Source organism: Falco rusticolus, chromosome 5 (assembly GCF_015220075.1).
Source record: "Falco rusticolus isolate bFalRus1 chromosome 5, bFalRus1.pri, whole genome shotgun sequence".
NCBI lineage: Eukaryota > Metazoa > Chordata > Aves > Falconiformes > Falconidae > Falco > Falco rusticolus.
In genome coordinates this window covers 60225460-60245448 of record NC_051191.1, presented here as the reverse complement: position 1 = coordinate 60245448, position 19989 = coordinate 60225460, and the positions used below count along the sequence as shown (strand labels likewise).

The window sequence follows — 19989 nt, the reverse complement described above, 5'->3', positions numbered from 1 at the left end:
GTTCCCGCTGAGCGCCCGCGCCCCCGGCCCGGCGGCGGCATGGGGGTGAACGCCGTGCACTGGTTCCGCAAGGGGCTGCGGCTCCACGACAACCCGGCGCTGCGGGAGTGCATCCAGGGCGCCGACACTGTCCGCTGCGTCTACATCCTGGACCCCTGGTTCGCCGGCTCCTCCAACGTGGGCATCAACAGGTGGCGGTGAGTGCGGGGGCGGGGGCCCTAATCCCCGCGTTATGTATGCGGTCACGCTGCCCCCCGCCACCCCCCCGCCCGCGCTGGCTTCCCTCGCCCTCCCCGCGGCCCCGGCGGCTGTGCTGTGTGCCCGGCCCTGCGGCGGCGGGGGAGCGGGGGAGGGAGCGGGGAAGCCCCCGGCGGAGTGCGGGGCGGCAGGCCCTGGTTTCTCGGAGGCGGGGGGGCTCTTGTTTCCCCTCCCCGGGCCGGCGGTTCGGTGCTGGAACGCGGAGCGGGGCTGCTGCGGGCTGCCCGCTCCGGGAGCGGCGCCCGGGGGCTGGCTTTGGCACCTCTGGGCAGCCAGAAACCCCGCGTAGGGTGGCCCCGTTCTGAAAAACTGGGAAGCTGCTTGATTCATTCAAAAGTAATTTCCGAGAGTAGCTTTCCTGCAGGGAAGAGTAGTAGCCTCCCTTTCCCGAAGGTGCGGATCTATTCCTGCACCTTCAAGCCAGGTGTAGTCCTACCTAGTGCAAAAATGAACTTGACTGTGCAGTCGTGACTTGGTCATCCGTGCTGACTGTGTGCCAAAATAAGGCAGAGGTTCCCGTGCGGACTTGTTCTCTGAGATTAGTTAAAGCATCACTAGGGGTGTGGAAATTGTTACCCTTTTGGAAGGGCTGGTGGTGCAGTGGTGTTCTGGTGTCTGTCCATCCAGTGTCAGAGACTTGACATGCTGTGAGCTGAGCCTGCCCCGACTGCGGCGCAGGGAATTGCCTCATTACGGAACAAGCACAATGAAACTTGGCTCAGCACCATGTCACAGAAGAATTACAAAGTTCAGATACTTTGGGTTTCAGCTCGGTTTACTTCTCTTCAAGGGCTATTTCTTTCACATTTAATAACTTCTATCCCAGGTCATTAAATACTTTACCAGAAAGGTAACTTACCTTTGGAGGCTGGGGTTTTTTGGAACTATTCCTGGGGTTTGGAAGGCAGAAACGCAAAAAATGCTTTCTGTGAACTTGATGGTTATTCTTCCATTTTCACTGACAAATATAATGTTCATACTACTTAAGAATAATAGTTGTTAGATACTTCCCTTATCTCAGGGTCATTATGTAAATTTCTTTTATAGAAGCTTTTTAGTTTTTTTTTAGTTTGAAGGGGTTGAGGTTTTTTGGAATAACAAATCCTGACTTAAATAAAGGAAGCTCAGAGGTCTTAGTGTTACAGATGAAGCTGGAGCAACTGAAGTTTTAAAAGAATGTAGGCGACTGGTGCATGTCAAAGTGTTAAGGAAATCACATGTCTTAAGAGGACTTTTAGTTTCTAATGTGTTTTGCAATTGAAATGCCAAACTGTTCTTGGTTATATTCTTGGAGGTAGTGAATGACAGACTAATGTGAACTTTGATTTTAGTGAAAGGAAGTTCATGTCTTCAGTGCTGCTGCCCTGGTTCTTCAATGACTATCTAACACGTTTGATCTTGGTTACATTTGTGTGTGATAGACACGCACAGTGATTGCTAGTTGGTGTACTTTCAGAGTGTTCTAAAAGGACAAGTAGTCCCTGCCTGCATTTTGCGTTCAAAGAAAACAATCTTTTTTTAGTTGCTAGTTAGAGGGAGTGAGGTTTTGGTGATGTGGGTTTATTTTTCTTCTAGTCCTTTGGCTTTGTGTGCTTCTGCACCTCCCCACCCCCAATGAAGATCTCCCAAAAGAAGGGTAGATTACAACTCCCCTATCCAAAGCACTTTCAGACAATCTTCTGGGACTCAAATTAACTCAAGGCACATGCTGCATGTGGATTTGAGTAGGAAATCCCACTGCCTGCGTAGCCTGGTTTTGTAAGATCTTCCTTTTTTTTCAAGCTTAGAAGTACAGTAACTTTATAGAATAACTGTCTGCTAGACCTGTATGTTTATTAATCTCAATATTATTTTTTTAAATGAACTGTTACTAGTTTGGAATGAATCCATTTTATGTTCCAGTGGTTTTAATGAGCCATTTTTTAACCAGTAGTAACACCCATATTCACAGTATGCATATACAAGACTTAAGATGCAGTGTTTTGGTTTGCCAGTCTCACTCGGCGCTTGTAATTAACAATCAAGAATTTTATCACTTTGAGCAAGATCCTTGCTTACATGCCTGTGGAGTAGGGTGTTGAATGAGTCAAAAATATTTTATTTGAGATTAGGAGCAGAAACCCTTCAGCATTTGGAATATGAGTCAAATTTAATCTTCTGGTGTGAATTTACAGCGGTCCTATCTTAGTTTCAGTTGATTGACAGCAGGAGTTGAGTATGTTCTGGTAAGTTTATGGTCCTGATGCCCTGGGCAAACCTCTTGCCTGTCAAGAGTTCACAGTGTGACTAAAGCAATGGATCTGAGAAAAAATGGTGCAAGAATATGAGAAGTGAGGAGGTTTAGTTTCTTGTTGGAAGTAGTATTGTTCCTCTGTAGAGGAACCAGGACTCTGTAGAGTCAGTGGTTATGGTTCACTTTAAAAAAATGTGTGTTAAATGTGGCATATAGCAGACTGTAATGCATTGATGCTTTCTGTTTATTTTTTCTCTTTAAACAGTCATGTAACACTCATGAACTAATATTTTTGTGTAACTGCACTATTGAGCAAGTCTAATTACTAAGCAGTCACATGGTCTTACTGACCTCCTTTCTGCTGGCATTCAGCGTACCTGTTCTAAAATCATGACTGCTACGTAACAAATACCAGGGCCTTCCTCAACTTGCTTCATTTTTTCTGGTTCTGTTTCTTATTGTTCCTTCTTTCAAGCTGTCAAATAAATCAAGATGTGCTTCCATTGAGACATGCTTTTTCTATGGAATGAGTTTTCCAGTGTCATTCACAGATCAAGGCTTGGGAGAGAGGTTATTTGGTGCAGTAAAATTGTGGAGAGAGATGCTAAATGGTAAATCGCTCTAACGTTCTCTTAAAGTTTTGTCAATCGCCCTTGAAGTTTTGGCACCAGAATCACGGTGCATCCGATTGTGTCAGCGCAGCAGACGCAGACTGTAACTTACGTACTCCAATAAGTAACCATTACCTACTTATGAAAAAATGTGTTCATATGTGCTCACAGTCTTCTCCTTAATAAGGAGAATGGCATCCCCTGTTCAGCAGTACTGAAGCAATACTTGGTGTTTGTGTGTGTTCATTTAGCCCTGGTTTTAGTACAGAGCGGCAATTGATCACAATACCTAAAAAGAAATGTAAACATTCTGTTAGTTGCTGCATAAGAATTTACTTTGGGTAATAATTTACTTTCTTAGTTTGTCTTTTTGAGTGTGTATGTATGTTTTTGATGTGCTAATTAAAAGGCTGTCATGCAGCAATTGATTTTTTAAAAAATGGATAGACTAATCTTGCCAATCCTTGTTCTTTTCAGGAATGATTAAAAAATAAAACTTTCACTTTTAAAATAAGAGTAATAAAATTTGTTTTATATATCTAGTAGATTTTGCAAGAATATTGATGTGTTCAACATTCTGCAAAGTTAGCTGCTGTTGTTATGGCAGATAGTCCTGCTGATTTAGGAGAAAGAGAAGATGTGATGTGTGTGTGTGTGTGTCTCTCTCACATCTTAACATTCATACCTCGAAGCATATTAAAAATTAAAAACCTGAGCAAAAAATAAGTTTCATTTCCAGGACAATCACTGCAATTCTTGGAAATGCGAGTTTGTTTTAGAAAGTTAATACTTGGATGTTCTTCTGTAGCATCTGTTAAATTTTACTATTCTGTCCAGCTGGTTTTGAAAATATGTTTGTATCTCCAGGTTATGTAGGCAATTTTGTCCTATAGAAACCTGTTTGTTGGATGTGGGATTGGTGAAGAAGGTTTGTCAATAGAATTATTCTATTAGTGATTTCAGTTTTAAATATATCTGTAATTCAGGCAGGTGGAATTTGTGTATCATACTTTGTTAGTTTTGGTGATGTGCTTGGTATGTAAAAGGAGTGCACCAAAATTATGACTTCTCTGCTAAAAACATTCCTTTAAGTTTGTTTTTGTGGGTAGCACTTAGGATGAAAATCTGTTTGATTTATGAAATATTTAGCATCAAGGCAGTCATCTAAAATATAGAGAAAACGCTCTTGGTTTTTCGTATGCAAAGCTAGATGTATGTCAGGTTTGGGAGTAACATTAGTTTTGTATGTATTCTGTAGATATTTTGTGTTTCTTTTACAGGGTGGGTAGCCTGTGCTGAGCTCTGCTGCTATAGTCAGGTTGTAACAGGTCCACAAGGGAACCTCAGTACTCCTGTGCTGTGTTCTAGACATACCTGTGGAGTGGGTTGACCCTGGCTGGATGTCAGGTGCCCACCAGAGCTGCTGTCGCTGCCCTCCTCAACTGGGCAGGGGAGAGAAAATGTGGGTTGTGGGTCAAGAGAAGGACAGGGAGATCACTCGGCAATTACTGCCACAAGCAAAACAGACTCAACTCGAGGGGGAGAAAAATTAATTTATTACCAATCAAATTAGAGTAGCATAATGAGAAATAAACCCAAAACTTAAAACAAAAAACAAAACACCACCATCCTCCCACCCCTCCCTTCTTCCCAGGCTTAACTTTACTCCTCATTTTCCCTAACTCCTTGTCCCCGAGTGGTGCAGGGGGATGGGGAATGGGGGTTGTGGCCAGTTCATCAGAGGTTGTCTCTGCTGCTCCTTCCCCCTAAGGGGGAGGACTCCTTAATACTCTTCCCCCGCTCCAATGTGGGACCTCTCCCACAGAAGACAGTTCTTCATGAACCGCTCCAGCGTGGGTCCTTCCCATGGGCTGCAGTTCTCCGTGAACTGCTCCAGCGTGGGTCCCCCATGGGGTCACAAGTCCTGTCAGCAAACCTGCTCCAGCCTGGGCTCCTCTCTCTGTGGGCCCTGCCAGGAGCCTGCTCCAGTGTGGGCTTTGCATGGGGTCACAGCTTCCTTCAGGCATCCACCTGCTCCGGCATGGGGCCCTCCATGGGCTGCAGGTGGGTATCTGCTCCACCGTGGACCACCATGGGCTGCAGGGGCACAGCCTGCCTCACCGTGGGCTTCACCACAGGCTGCAGGGGAACCTCCTGCCCTTCTGCACTGACCCTGGTGTCTGCAGAATTGTTGCTCTCACACTCTCACTCCTCTCTCTGGCTGCAGTTTCTGTGGCACAGTGCGTCCCCCCCCACCCCCTTCTTAGACACACTATCCCAGAGGCGCTACCACCATTGCAGATTGGCTCGGCCTTGGCCAGTGGCAGGTCTGTCTTGGAGCCAGTTGGCACTGGCTCCATCAGACATGGGGGAAGCTTCTGGCAGCTTCTCACAGAAGCCACCCCTGTAGTGCCCCCTGCTACCAAAACCTTGCCACGCAAAAGCCAGCACAACTCATCATACCTTTTAATGAGTGGCTGCAACTCTAGTGCAGTGCGCAACCTGGAGCACTTCTGTCCAGCCAGCCCACTAAATGGAGAGTAATTAATCTGTAAATTACAAGATCTGTTATCGAAGAGCGGTAACTTGTTTTCAGAAGCTGTGTGTTCAGATGGGAGTTCAGTGGTACCAGGGGTTAGAATGGAGAGACCTTTCAGTGCCACGTGTCGTGGCTGCCCCCCGTCCTCTTTCACAGAAAGCCCTGTCTCCCCCCAGAGTGCCGAGAGTTCAGCAATTCCTTCTGTAATTCATCTTGTTATGATCTAGTCTATGATTTACAAAGTACGTCACTGAACCACACTGACGTATGTCCTCACGGTTTTAATCCTGCAGTGTTAATGAAAAGGGTGGTTCCACCCTTTCGTGATAACACACAGCCCTGTGGTGAACCAGGTTAGCTCATCAACCCATCCAAAAGAGATTAGTTACCAGTTTTGGTGGAATTACCTCTGTGGTAGATTGTGCCAGCAAAAAGGTCACGGTAGTAGTAATGAAGAGGCGAGAGTGGGAAGGGTAGGTACCATTTCTTTCAGCGCATGTGAATCTGAACCAGATTAAAATGGCCATATAACTGTGACCTGCATTGCTCACATGTGTAGTAACCATCAGGTGTTTTTTGGAAGGTGATTATTAATTTCTTCTGTGGCTTGCCATTTGTTGACACCCTTTGAAGTTATATTGTCAAGAATAAGTATTGGGCTTTTTACTGTGATAGGGGAAAGGCTGGATTTATTTTTTGTCAGAATGTGAGAAATAACCCAGCCATCTGAGAAATTACACTGTGCTTGTTTGCTTATTTTGGTGAGTGATCTTGTATCGCTAGATTCTGTAATGTAACTTGTTAAATTGGATAGGAAGTCTGCAATGGCTGGTCTGGAAAGAGCAGGTGCTACTGAAAATCCAATTTTATATGATGTGTTCAATAACAACTGCTACTTAAAAAAACAAGTTATAGGCCAGAAAAATTATTGTGAGCGTTTATACAATTTGCTTTTTGACTGCAAGATTGATCTTGAAGGAATTTAATTCCTCAGGTTAAGAAGATTTCAGGTTTTGGAGATCTCGTTATGCATCACTGATCACTAAATTTGAGGATATCAAGAGAAGATCTGGGTAGAGTGTTTTTGATATGTTAGAGTAGCAGGTGGACCTTGAGTATCAAGGGATAAATGCTATCTTGAAGCAATTCTGTAGGATTATTTCAGTCTTCCTTCTCTTGGGACCAGAAATCTATTTTTATTTCATTTTATGTAAGCCTTAATAGATCACATTATTTGAGCAGGGGAAGGTAATCTGTCTGCAACTTGTGGTGTTACCTCCTCTGGTCATAAAAGGAGAGGGTGATAAGTCCCAACAAACACCATCTGTGAGGAACATGAAAGCAGCTTTTTTTTTTTTTTAGGCAGTCAAGAATACAGATTTATTTTATTTTTTTTTCCCCAACAGATCAGTGTGTGGCAGTGTCAAAGAATTCTGCATCAGTTCTTCAAAGCAAATGATTTTACATATTACTATCCCCTTTTGGCTATTTTTATGCAATAAAGTGTATTTTCCTCCAGATTATGAAAATGTCCGTGTTCCTACCAATGGAAGCTACTCTTTAAACATACTTCATAATGCAAATATTGCAGAAAAAGCTGTTTATCATTGTATCACCTGAACTTTTTGGTTTCTGACAGTTCATCTACAGCATTGAAACCTTTATGTTCAAGGAAGGTGATTTTTTTCCATACTCTCTTAATGCCTGGCAGGTTTTCAGGTTAGTTATATAACCCATGATAGGAGGAAGGTCAAGCTGCATTTTTTCCATGTGGAAGTCACATGTAAAGTTTGTGATGTATTAATTTGTATATTGAAATAAACTTTATTTTAGGGAATTTTGTCACCTTCCCATGATGACCTAAAAAGGCAAAAGTCAGCTTGAGCATGAATTGGTTGTGTAAGTAGTGTGGGAGTATGTGGCTTTGTGTTTATTACTTTAGTAATCTGCATATCACATTTTAGCAAGTTTAATAGCCGTGCCTTTGGTTACCTCTAGGAAAAGGCTTGATTTGAGTACCAGGGTAAGGACCTCATGGTGTTTTGGTGCAACACATTTTACTTACATTTTTCAGAGCTGTGATTGAAATGTGGAGCAAGGTTAGTTTGTGTGCTTTGGTATACTTCTGGCTTTCAAGTTCTTTGCAATCTAGGTCAACAGGTGAACTATAATTGCAATGTTCTTCTAACCCCGAAGCCTCCATGTATAATTTTCAGGTCACCATTAAGCATTTGCTTTCACTGCTTTGAGTTTTGTGTGTGTAAATGCTTCTTTATGCAGGAATAAAGCTTGAGTGGAAGTGAAGGATGGACCAGAAAGGACTGGGGACACCAGGTCAATATTGCAATGTTCTGTTTCAAGTGTATGTGTAAATGGAGACAGCTGTGGCAAAAGCCTACATGTGTATGTATACTTTTGGAACAGTTAAGAATCTGAAAGCATACCAATTACTAATGGAGAGATAATAGAAATTAACACATGAGCTTTGTTAGCATTAATTTAGGCAGTAGCAGAACTGCAGTGAACAGTGTTTCTTAGAATAAGCATTTTCTTCCTTAAATTCTATACTTTGATTCTTTTTTTTTCTTTTCTTTAAATTCCATTAGTAATTGAGAGGTCTGAAGGTCTATATTGGTAAACCTGGGTAGGATATAAGAATGTCATTATACTCAGGGTTTCAAAAGTTAATTTAGGTGTCAAAATGTTGCTTGTAATCTCTTTGAAAAGTGCTAATGCAACAAGTTCCTCACAATAGCATGGGACCTGTTCAGATCACCAGAGACGGAACTGATTTCTTCCAGTTGGATGTTGGTCAGGATGTGTCCTGCAAGTCTGATTTCTGTGTTGACAGGCATGTGATATCATGTGCACCTGAGCTTTTGTTAGCAGTTTTCTTCTGCAACTCAACTGAAGAAATTTTCTGGGCCTGCTGTTGAAACTTAAAAATCAAGAAACACCAAGATAAAATAGGAAAGCATTTCCTTTATTGTTCAGTCACATGCATTCCTTTTTTTAACATCTGTTGGTATGTTTTTGACTCTTACACAGCCGTGAAGAGTAAAGGCTGCAAAATTCTTGCACTGTAAGTTTGATTCCTTTCAGAACACAGACTCCTATCCTTTCAAAAGGAAAACTGAAAATACTGGAAAAAGTCTGTTTAAGTTCAGATGGGGAAGTTGTGAAGTATGAATACATGTTATTGATTCTTCAGTGATGGAGATGAAATATCTACACCACAGGCTACATAGGAACAACTCCTGTAAGGAAAACCTGGATTTTTCTGTCTGTTATCTATCCAAAGCATGGAATTCATGACCTAGGAAATGCTTTACTTTTTTTATAAAAAGGAACCTGTGGAGTTCAGTGCTTGCAGATATTTTTTCTTTCTTAATGCCAATGCCAATATTCTACTTACCTTCTAGGTGAAGGGTAAACTGTGCTGCAGTTGATAGGGGCAAAATAATGATTGAAAGAACAGAAATAGGGCAACTTTCATCAGAAAGATGAGTAAATAAACAGGTAACTCCATGTAGGTAGGTTGCTTTGTGCCTTGTATAGTTTGTAAAACATGATCATGGTCTGCACAATTTCTCTATACGCTAAAGACATAGAACACCATGGCAAGCTTTATCTCAGTTTCGCCATCTGTGCAGTTCTGAAGTACTGGAGAAGTGTATAGAGATTTGTGAGGCTCCCTTTTATAGAGCAGCTGGCATTAAAAATAGTGAATGATTTGATTTCCAATACATTGGATTGATTGAAGAATGGAGTGAAAGTTTTCTTTCCTTTGTTACCTTGTGAGATTACTTGGAGTTGAAATTTTCTGTCTGTAAATTCTGTGGCATCAAGTGATTATTTTTTTTTACATTTTTTTTCCTTCATATTTCACATTCTTGACACTAAAGAAACTAATTTTTTCTAGTAGTCTTAAAGTAGAAAAGAGAACAATACAGCTTTTAACAGAGATTGCCTACTTTTGTTACCCTTCTTCCCCTCTCATGAGAGCAGCATGATTCTACATCTGTAAAATTGAGATATGCATTTAAAATAAAATATTTTACGGAGTAATTTTTGCCATCCAGGTTTCAGAAGGGTCTTTGGGGAGGAGGTTGCATTTTGGTTTTGTTCTTTGTTTTTCTAAGTCTCTATTAGTGAACTCAAGGGGTTTGAAACTATCCAGGTCTTAATGAGGATGATCAAGCAAAGGATGTAACCTGAATTATTTGTTTTATTTGGGTTGCCTAGGCATAATTCCTGTGGCTTTCCGTCATTATTTGTCAGTAGATGACAGGCTTAGTAAGATATAGTTAACTGTGGTTTATCTGTGTTTCCTTTTAGACAGTGTAGCTGTTTTCTGCTGTTACCCAGTATATCCCAAATCCTGTGAATGCTTCCTTAAATCACAGAATGGTCAGGGTTGCGAGGGACCTCTGGATGACCACCTAGTTGAACCCCCTGTAAAGCAGGGTCACCTGGGTCAGGTTGCACAGAGTCACATCCAGGCAAGGAAGAGACTCCACAACCCCTCTGGGCAGCCTGTCCTACTGCTCTGTTGCCCTCAAAGAAGTTCTTCCTCATATTCAGCTGGACCATCTTGTGCTGCAGTTTGTGCCCATTGCCCCTTGTCCTGTCACTGGGCGCTGCTGAAAAGAGCCTGGCCCCATCCTCCTGACATTTGCCCTTAAGGTATTTGTAGATCTTGGTAAGATCTCCTCTCGGTCTTCTCTTCCCCAGGCTAAATGTGCCCAGCTCTCTCAGCCTTTCCTCAAAAGGGAGATGCTCCAGTCCCCTCACCATCTTTGCGGCCTCTGCTGGACCCTCTCCCGTAGTTCCCTATTAAACTGAAGAAAAACAAATCTTATTTGCTTTAGTCCCCATATGTCTTAACAGTTTGTCCTGGTATTCAGCTGCTCTTATTTTAACCACATTGTCTCCAACAAAGTTTATACACTTCAAGGAAGGTGGGCTTGGTGCCCCCTTTCCCCTTTTCCTTTTTTTTTTTTTTTTTTTTTTATTTCCATTCAATTGGCAGTGTTGCCGTCTGCATCTTCTGTGTTGCTGTTAATTCTGATCCCGGCACAAGTAAACTAGAAAAAATAAAGTGATCCTGTGTAGGATGATGTTTTCCAGTTGTCTACCTTTGTTCTTTCAACAGTCAAAGTAATAAAAATATCCGTGACTGATATCCCTGAGGTGAATTTCTGTAATTCATGTCCATCTTCTGAAAGGAATGGATAGACGGGGAAAATGAGGAAAATATAAGAATATAGTTGTTCTCATGAAGAATTATTTTATGAAGAATAAAACCTTTATCTAATGACTCATTGTGAGTGACTTAACTAATTTTCTTTTCTCCAGCATACTCTTTCACTGGAAACATCTACTAATGTGTAGTAAACCTTCAGTTTATTACAAAGGAAAAAGTTGTAAATCACTGTGCTATTGCTAGTCTAGCTTTAATTGTAGTATATTCCCCCCCCCCCCCTTTTTTTTAAGGCTTTCCTAATTTGAGGAGACCTGTATAAAATTAGTTTTGATCATACAGTCATGGTGGTTTTCAGTGAACAGGGTTATTTAATTTGAATGAAATTTCCTTTCTGTTAGCTGGTTGGCAATAAATTTACTGGTGAGAAGTACTTTATTTCATCATTACTGTGTTTTTCTTCTAAATCGTGAAGAAAATCATGAGTTTGTGGGGACAGTGTGGATGTTCCTATTTTTATACTTCAGATTTTGGCTTTCTGCACTCTTTGAAATACAACTCCACCAGCGTCTCTTTTTCAGTGTCAACTCTGAAACACTGTGTTGGTTTGCCAAAGAAAAGTTCCTCAAAGCTGCATTTACTGAAAGTTTGACTCCAGTTCTTTACTACTACCATATGAGACAGCACAACGGAGCTTGCTTTTTTGGCATTGGAGGTCATGCTTTCAAACTGAAGTGTGATGCTAGTGATCAGATCTTGCTCTTGCAGCAGCAGCCTTTCTGATTTTTTCCATAATTCTGTGGTATTTTTTTTTTTATTTCTACTACTCCATCTTTCTTCCAGAATCCTACCTTTGCAGTTGCTGCTCTATGGCTTGTCAAGTGCAATGATAAAATAAAAATAATTTTTAGGGTTTTTTTTTGTTCTGTTTGAGGAGTATGAGAATTGCAGAAGGAATTATCTCATATATGACTTACAAGTGAAAGTGTGGGGGGAAGCTGCAAAAACTTTTATACTTGCAGTACCATGTTGCCATTGATGCTAGCATTTTTCCTGCTGAACTTAAAAGTTTTGAGAAGGCTTAAGGTAAAGTAAGTTTTGGAGAGCTTTGCTGCATGTGCTTTGTTTTTCTACTTTATTAGTATGAGCTATATCTGTCTGAATCTTTCTGTTAACTGAAGTTTTAATTAGGATGTACTGTATGGTTATGCATAGCTTGCCTTTTGTTGGAATGAGTTGTCTTAGGCTTGGAAGTAGTGTTAGTCTCTTGTGCCTGCCTCTTAAATTTTTACTTTGAATGAAAGCTTTTGAACTTGGGGGTTGCAGGAATTGATAAAAAAAATACCTATGTACAGGTCAGTGTGATCGATGTTTGAAGCTTGTAGGTTTATTTCTAGAGAGATAATCTTTATTTCCTTCATGAGGTTAAAATATAGTGCAATGGGAAGTTGCACTGGTGACCTTTTTTTCTTTGTCATAAGATTAGTGGTTATTAACAGCAACAATAAACAGGAAATTAAGTAATTGTAAACATTACTTCCTGGGTTTGTGTGGTACCTTTGCATGTCCCCACTCCACAGTCCACGCAGCGTTGAACAGGGTTTAAAAACGTGTTATCTTTACCGGTCATTCCCAAGGGTTTTTCTTTTATGCAGATTTATGTTATTTAGACCTGTAATAAAGGATTATGTCCGTTAGCTTGTGCTTGGATGGCAGTACTGAGGCAGCCTGTTTGGGCTGAAGCTTGCCACCAGCTGTTGGCTCTGAGGGACACATTGTTCATGAGCTGCTGTTTTGACACCTTCCCCTTCTGTTTTTTTAATCAGCTCCTCCGGTTTTGAACATTGGCTCGGTGCTTCATGAACTCTAAGCACACATTAGGTTTCACTTAACCTTTAGCAGCCAACAGATCTAAATATGACACAGAGGAACGGAACCCACCAGCTGTTTGTACCTGCTTGATGCCTTTCTCCCGGTTAGGATTAACGTTTGGCTGTGGTACGGAAATCCTCTTGGAGTGGCTCTGAAGGGAAGAAGAAATTCGGGTCCTACTACAGTGGTTACGTATTAACTGCAAAAGTAGGTCATTGTGGCGGGGAGTAGTCCAAACAGCGCCTGGTTGCTGCAGCAACGACCTACTTTAGGAAACTATTTTTGTTGATTCATATTGAAATGTTCTTCTTATGAATTGTGTAAGGAAACGATCAGGTTATGAGACATAGCAATGAAAGCTGCAGACTGTAGACTCCCCCTGCATGTCCCACCCCCCACCCCCTTCTTTTCCCCCTCTTTGGTCTTGCCCTTTGTTGTTGCATGTATAGGGATTAAAGTAAATAAGTTTTTTTTTCTTCCGTTTGACCTCTAGTGGGGAATGTCTCTTCTTGCTTGAAGTTTCTGCATAGCCATAATGCTTATCAATGGTGATTATGTTTCCGGAGTACAGAGCCTACAAATGCTCCCCTACTTTTTTGTCTATAGGAATAACTTTGGAGTTTAAAAAAAGAAATTTTTCTTGTGGGAGTATCTCTTTTCTGGAATTCTAACAGTTTGTCTTGATATTCAACTGCTCTTATTTTCACTGCTTTGTCTCAAACAAAGTTTTTGTATGCTTTAAGGAAGGTGGGCTTGGTGCCCTCTGCACACCCCCCCACACCCCACACCCCCCCAAATTGGCAGTGTTCCTGGCTGCATCTTCTGTGTTGCTGTTAATTCTGACCCCGGCACAAGTAAGCTGGAAAAAATAAAGTGATCCTGTGTAGGATGATGTTTATGATGTTTTCTAGTTGTTTACCTTTGTTCATTCAGCAGTCAAAGTAATAAAAATATCCGTGGCTGGTGTTCCTGAGGTGAATTTTTGTCATTCACAGCCATCTTCTGAAAGGAATGGGTAGATGGGGAAAATGAGGAAAATATAAGAATATAGTTGTTCTCATAAACTTTTCATTCTTCATAAAATAATTCTTCATCTAAACTACTGTCACTTCTGCAGAGATGATTGAATATCAATTTTTAGTTATCAGAATGTTCCACTTTACTATGTAAGTTGTATAGACTAATTTAGTTACTTCAAGTGAGGTACTTTCTGTTGGTCCTGACCTTCAGTATTGCAGTGAACTGCTGCAGTTGTGGCAAATGAAGGCAGCATGCTTATCTAAAGGTTATGTGGATTTTTTTCCTTTATTATGCCTCAAGCTATATTTCAGTTTTGTTTACCAGGGCTTATGTTCCTGAGCTCCGTGCACCTTTTCCATCAGCTCTAGACTTTGAGGTGGAAGGCCTGTGCGGCATGAAGTGAACCGTTACTTCTGTTAATCTATTCATGCTAAGAAACTTTGGGACAGTGGAGTTTTTCTGGATTTATGCAGCTTAATGAACAAAAGCTGTGTTTCAGTTATTTGTTTGTTTTGTTTTTTTTTTTTTAAATGTTGGTTCTTTCTACATAATTATTACTCAAAAGCCTGAACACATTTTGTTCATGTTTACCCTGTATTCCAATGTAAATGACTAATTTCAGCTTTGAAAGACCAGTTCAGACATTTTTGGTGTTCTGATTCATAAGAGTAGCAATGATAAGTTAGGATAATGTTGAATGGCTGACCACCATAAGGTGGGCACCGCAGAGATGAAATCCAGCCATTTTTAATTCATATTTTCAGGAATAGCTTCAGGTAGTTTTTCTTGGTTTTGAAACTTTACACCAATTTCTGTGCTTGCTTTTAGATTTTAGCTCTGTCCTTAATTCCCTTCTATTAGTTTAATAGATTATTGTTTTTTTAGATAATGGGAAGCCAGAGATCATGGAATTATACCTTAAGGGCTTGCAATTTATACAGTGTAGTTGAGAAATACATTCATTTAACACAGTTTCATTTCTGGGAAACTTAAAACTGTGAAAATCTTACTAGCAGTAATTATAACCTTAAAGTAGTTTTAATGCAAGGGAAGTAAAAGACTTTTATTAAAGGAAATGAGGGGCAGTATAAAATTTGTCCTTCAGAATCAGGTTGCAAGTCTGTATCTTGTTATAGTGCTGTTATTGCGCTTGCTCTTTTGAAATGAGCCGTAACTATTACTTTCTCATGGACAGCTTAGATTGCCAAAAATAACGTGGCTGAACTATTTTATAAAGCAGGCCAGCTCTGGTTTAATTACATAGAGCCTTATGAGCTGCTCATTTAAATAAGAGAACTAGGGTACATGAGAATAAGGAATTTTAAATTTGTTTAAATATGAGCATTTCTGTACTGCCAAGTAGCTTAGTTTTGTAATTGGCTTCTAGGTCCTATTTTCACAGCTGTTTGTCGTTCCCCCCCCAGCAAATACATTTGTTTGCTCTTGGATTTTCCTTTATGGATCCACCTAGTTTCTCTCTGGAAAGAGTTAGGCATAAGGAATTAAAATCAAATAATAAGGACTTTGATTTATCAGATTTGGATTAGAGAAAGATAATCACAGAATATATACATTAAAGAATGGAAGACACTGGGAGTGAGATTGAGGAAGCTGTGAGCCTTAGTTGCCTATCACCCAGGAGGCTGACCTTTGTAACAAGCGAGTAATTTGAGATGTGTGGTTACTAGTTATATGGGAATAGTTCAGATGAATAATAGGTGCCCTTTGAATGTGAAGTTAAGATCCAGATCTTCATAGAAGCTAAATACACTATTTGTGCTGTGATGTATGGCTCACAAAATTGGAAGCAAATACAGATCGCTATTTGGGAGATTATGAATGTCTGTTGAATAGGACAAAAATTTTATTTCCTACCTTTGGGGAATGTTAACCTTGAAAAGGTCATTCAGTTGGGAAGAAATTTATGAGGAATGATATCTAAGGAATTACTAGCTTTGTGTCCATTGTAAGCTAGGTTAGATTCAAATTATTTTGTTGCTCTTAATAGAGCAGTATTGCTTGGTGTAGTTGGTTTTCTAGTTCAACTCCATATGTGAAATGGTCTTTACTATTTAGCTTCAAAGAAAATGCACCCAACATGACTCAGCTTGGAGACTTTTGAAAGAAAGCAACATTTAAATTCTATTATTGTTCAAAGTCCTTTCCTTAATCCTTTTGCAAAGAGCTGCATTTGTTTTTTTAAGAAGCTCTTTTACAGCAATTGTGACTATTTAAGCTGTACATGGGCTTGGGTATATCTTGCATTCTTCCTCCATCACAGCTCTGTTTTGTCTTGGAAGTTATAACAGTAGTAAATATTAGAGGAAAAAAGTGGAGTGACACACTTCATGGTCTGTTTGGTTTGGTTTTTGCGTGTGGATCAGCTCTTACTAAGTTATGAAAGATGCTGAAGTCCTGAATTGCACTCTAAAGGAGCTGGTTTTTCTCCACTGACTGTAGAGCAACCCTGCAGGAGATTAGTTAGCTCCCACAGCCACTTCACTTAAGTACCTAGAGTTGAATAACATGAACTTTTTCCTGCTTTTGTGTATAAGCTTTAAGGATAATACCTTTGTGAAATGTATTATTGTATACCTTTTTAGGATGTGGAAGTTGTATGTGGTATTCGCTGAAACAGTGTAATATAATAAGGCATGCCTCTGTGACCTTGATTTGGTAATAGGAAAATATTACTATGGCTTGTTGCCAGAGGATGCGGTGGAGTGTACATAACACTTAAATCCTGTCTGAGCTTAATCTTCTTACAGTTTCGTAAGAATATACTGCTCGTGCTAAGACACACTGGTTGGTGGCAATCAAGCAGGAAAGTATACTGATAAAATATTAAATATTTGTATATAGGTACATGAAATTTGAGATGCTTCTCAGAGGCTCATACTCTGTTGTGGCAGATGAAATCAGCCTTATGATTCCTGTAGAAGGTGGTATGAAGATGATGTTTATCTGAATGAAACAGACTTCCATAATGATCTAACAGAACATATGGCAAAATAGCAGATATATAAGAAAGAAAGGCTCCCTTACTCTCTTCCCATGAAGAGAAATAAATGTTGCGTAATTTATTAATAGTCATGGTCTAATCCTGTAAACGACTCAAAAAAAGTGGTTGATGTTATACCAGTATGTGATATTCTTTCTTTTTATTGAATCCAGCTCTACTAAACTTTGAAAGATGGAGGAGGATTATCTGATAGCAATGTTGGAAAAAAAGATTGAATGGGGAAAATAAAACTAGCAGACTTTAGGCTGCTTAAGATAATTCTGGTAAACAAAATCTGGGTGGCAGTCAGATACCTGTAATGACATGAGTCTCTTGTTTGACAGCACTTTTCTTTCACTGGAGAGATTGTAATCAATGGTTTGGGATGAGGACTAGTGGGTAGATAGAAGGTATTTAAAAAGACTAGTTAAATGGAAGTTTGGATGGGTTGCTGCAGGTTGGCCAGTCTTAGGTAAAAATACTAAACTTAGGAATGAAACAAGTTTTATCACTGGTGGTTGGGGTGTTTTTCACTCAGATTTCTAAACTTCTTCCTCAGAATGAGGAAACCCAACTAGATTCCTTTCTTTTGTGTGATACTGGCTGTGCAGCCTAACACTCCTGCCTTGCCTAATGGTTCAATTCAGAATTTGGATCAGTTCAGAAAAAAACCTGAAACTGAAGATGCTTAAGGGCTTAGCACCACCATTTTCAGATGTCAGTGGTGCCTGAAAGAGAAGTCACTGCATTTTAAGCCCCCTCAGTTCCCAGTAACTGTCCTCATTTCATACTGGCAAGGATTGTTCTGTGTGATTATGGTTTCTGGGTGTTCATTAATCCTAAAAATAATGCCAAACAAGACTTACTGGTAGCCTTAAACAGTATGTCTATAAGGTTCCTTCTTGTGTGTCTCCTAAATAAGAATGCTGCCTTTTTAACAGACTGCTCCTGACTTCTTCCCTGGAGAAGGTCTTTAATCATGTTAAGTGCAGAGTCAGGAGGGCTGCATGATGTAGTGCTTAGATTTGTTCATTTTGTTAATGATTAACTGTGTTAACCATTAGTTACTTAACTTTTTGAATTTCTGCCTTGATGGTACCGGTTTGTATCAGTTGCATAGTAGCTAAAATTATCATCAGTATTGTGCAAACTAGTTTCTGGCAGTCACTCTTAAGATGCAGGGGGGCAGAACATTTAGGTTAGATTTCAGACCCCAAGACTTTGCGTAATTGGCAGCAAGGAAGATCATGGAGTTTCTTGGAATAATCAGCTAAGATTTTATGTATATATCTTTTAAAAATGTGGTCTTCAGAAGCTTTCATGAAAATTCTGAATATCGTAGTTAGATGACGCTAAGCAAAATGTGTGTAATGCCCTCTAAGAGTGTTGCTTGAAGACAGGTATGCTTTGCATCGGCATCTTTCCTGTGTTACAATAAGTCAGTCTCTTCTGCCTGCCTCCATCGTCTCTGTCATGCATGTACCTTGTGCAGTTTGCTACAGTGAAATTAATGGTGAACTTTCCCTTGTACAAAACTAGAGGAAAGTTGAATACCAGATGCAGAAACCTGGGCTGATGCTCTAATCTGATTTTAAAAATATCTGTGCATCATTTTTGTCTTGTTAATGACGTCATGTAGTTTTTATGGCCATTCAAAGCGAAAAAGAAAGTGCTTGCCCATTGACCTTTAGGTTGAGAGGAAAAAGTTGTTTTAGATTGCAGACCTGTAACTGTAGGGAGAGGTTTGCATAGCTCCTAAATGCCACACTGGTGTAAAGTATAGGCTTCAAGCCTAGTAGCTCTTACTTTGTAGCTGCTATGAAGAAACTTCGCCTCAAGAGCTCATATACTGAAAAGAAATTACTTTTTATTTCATATTTGGTTTCAGTTCACAGACTAAGTTACCATTCTTTTTGATGTGTGTTATACTGTGAAAGGAACATGTTTGTGAGCATTTTGGTATATCTCTTCAGAGAGAAAGCTCAAATAATTTTGCCTTCTCTATGCTAGAATGCTGTTCTTAATTATGTTTAAATGCCTGCACTGAGCAAAACACCTGTGCTGCAACAAGTGTCCTTGCATAGTATTAGAGTAATTCAAAACCATTTTCACTTGCAAACAAGTGTTAGCAGTCAAAATGATACCTTGGTAAACTAAAACCTCTTCTCTTCCAGATCCGGTAATAATTCACCCTGACAGTGTGTTGTTGAAAACTGAGAATTATTATTTAGTTATTTTTTCTTATGCCTTAATATGGGGGGGGGGGGGGTGTAGATGTTCTGAATATGTTATTACTCCTATCTGATATAAAGTTTGTTATATGTAAAACATTAATTTGCTAGGATAGGAGATAAATTTAATGCATTACAGTGCCATGCCAAAATTAGAGCAAGTGCAGGAATTAAAGTTGTCCCAGGGAGTTGGTATAATTAGAATATTTCCTTTTGCATAGGCCTATTCACACAGACATTTATTAACATGTTAGATGAATGGAGAAGTTCTGAAAGGTAGAATTTTCCTTCCTTAAATTCAGAGTAATTTGTATATGGTGATACCTAAAACTAGATATTAATTAGCATGCATTTCACCACAGTAAAGATGCTGTGCTGTGTCTGGAAGTTTTAAAGGTACTCATGGGAAAAACTGGAGGTGAAAACTTTGATTATAACAAGCAGTTGATTCAACTATTAAGTTTCTTGGCAGGGGTTGTATCTAAAAGCAGTGATTTAAGGAGGTTTGGTTTTAAATGAGCAAGACTTGTTGCAGGTGGGTTGGACTGGATGAACTTTAAAGGTCCCTTCCAACTCAAACTATTGTATGGTTCTGTAAATCTTTGTAAATGCTTTTATGTTAGAAAAGTTTTATTAACACTTTAATGAGAAAATGCCTTTAGATGTGGTATAGCATAAATACAATTGGTGAATGCAAAATAGATGATTATTTGAAGCACACTTTATTAAAACACATTTGGTCTGAAAGATTCAAATATGCCTAATAAACTGCACGCTTATTCTGAGTACCCACTTGTAAACTGAAGCTGTGTTCTGAAAGTCAAAAGCGGTATCCTTTTGCATTGCTGTTATATAGATATCGTAGGGTTGCTAGGTTTAATGTGTTTTGTTTTTTTTTTTAACAATGTGCTTTCAGTGAGTCTTGCAATGGAAGCTGTGGTTTTGCTTTTTTTTTTTTTGTTGTTCTGGTTTTGTTCAGGTTGGGGGAGTGTGTGTGTGTCCTCTGGCTGCTCTCCTGCTC

The 19989-nt window shown here is 39.9% G+C and overlaps 1 protein-coding gene across 5 annotated transcripts in view; it reads left to right on the top strand.

The window, feature by feature from the left end:
* Positions 1 to 14: 14 nt before the first annotated feature.
* Positions 15 to 19989, top strand: part of CRY1 (cryptochrome circadian regulator 1) — a 38857-nt gene continuing 18882 nt past the window's right edge. For 4 of the 5 annotated variants that reach the window (XM_037387509.1, XM_037387511.1, XM_037387513.1 and 1 more), the window contains exon 1: positions 40 to 197. In XM_037387509.1, the coding sequence (XP_037243406.1) occupies positions 40 to 197 (158 nt within the window). Of the gene's footprint in view, positions 198 to 19989 lie in introns of all 5 variants that reach the window. The other variant, XM_037387508.1, reaches the window with a different exon arrangement.